At 77.4% G+C, this 536-nt stretch overlaps 1 protein-coding gene across 2 annotated transcripts in view; it reads right to left on the bottom strand.

The window, feature by feature from the left end:
• RBPJ (recombination signal binding protein for immunoglobulin kappa J region) overlaps window positions 1–211 on the bottom strand; it is a 64,305-nt gene extending 64,094 nt beyond the window's left edge. The window contains exon 1 of one of the 2 annotated variants that reach the window (XM_010576871.1): window positions 162–211. In XM_010576871.1, the coding sequence (XP_010575173.1) occupies window positions 162–181 (20 nt within the window). In that variant the 5' untranslated portion in view covers window positions 182–211. The remainder of the gene's footprint in view (window positions 1–161) is intronic. The other variant, XM_010576872.1, reaches the window with a different exon arrangement.
• Window positions 212–536: the final 325 nt, after the last annotated feature.

Genomic DNA, 536 nt, shown 5'->3' with positions numbered 1-536 from the left:
GCTTGCGTCCCGGGGCCCGGCCCCGGGCCGTCCGCAGGGCAGCTCTCCCTTCCCCAGAGCGGCGGCAGAGGCGCCGACGGGCGGGGGCCGAGCAGCCGGCGCCCCGGCGCCGCCAGAAACAGACGGCTCCCGGCGCGGCGCCGCGAACCCCCCGCACTTACCCTGTCACAACAGGCGCCATCTTCCACAAACTCTCGCCAAAACTCCTACTCTCGCGAGAGCGCCCCCCTCCCCGGGCCCGGAGCGCGCGTGCGCGGGCCCGTGAGACACGCGCGGGGCGGCGCGCACCGCCCACTCAGCGCCTGGGCTCTCCCCTCAGACACAACAGCCGAGGCGTGGGAACCGCGCCGCTCTCGCGAGAGCGGGGCGCCGCCGGCCGGCGGGCAGAGCGGAGAGTGGGGCAGCTCTCGCGAGAGCGGAGCGACCGGGGAGGGGGGGAACCGAGGGATTCCCTCAGCCCGCTCGCGCGTCTCGCTCCTGCGCCTTTCCCCGCCGGCGGGGAGGGACTGACCGACGCGGGGGGAGGCGGCGGCGGC

This window comes from Haliaeetus leucocephalus, unplaced genomic scaffold (assembly GCF_000737465.1).
Source record: "Haliaeetus leucocephalus isolate CR32 unplaced genomic scaffold, Haliaeetus_leucocephalus-4.0 Scaffold545, whole genome shotgun sequence".
Classification (NCBI taxonomy): Eukaryota; Metazoa; Chordata; class Aves; order Accipitriformes; family Accipitridae; genus Haliaeetus; species Haliaeetus leucocephalus.
Note: the sequence above shows the minus strand (reverse complement) of the source record. Positions and strands in the feature narration are given on the sequence as shown.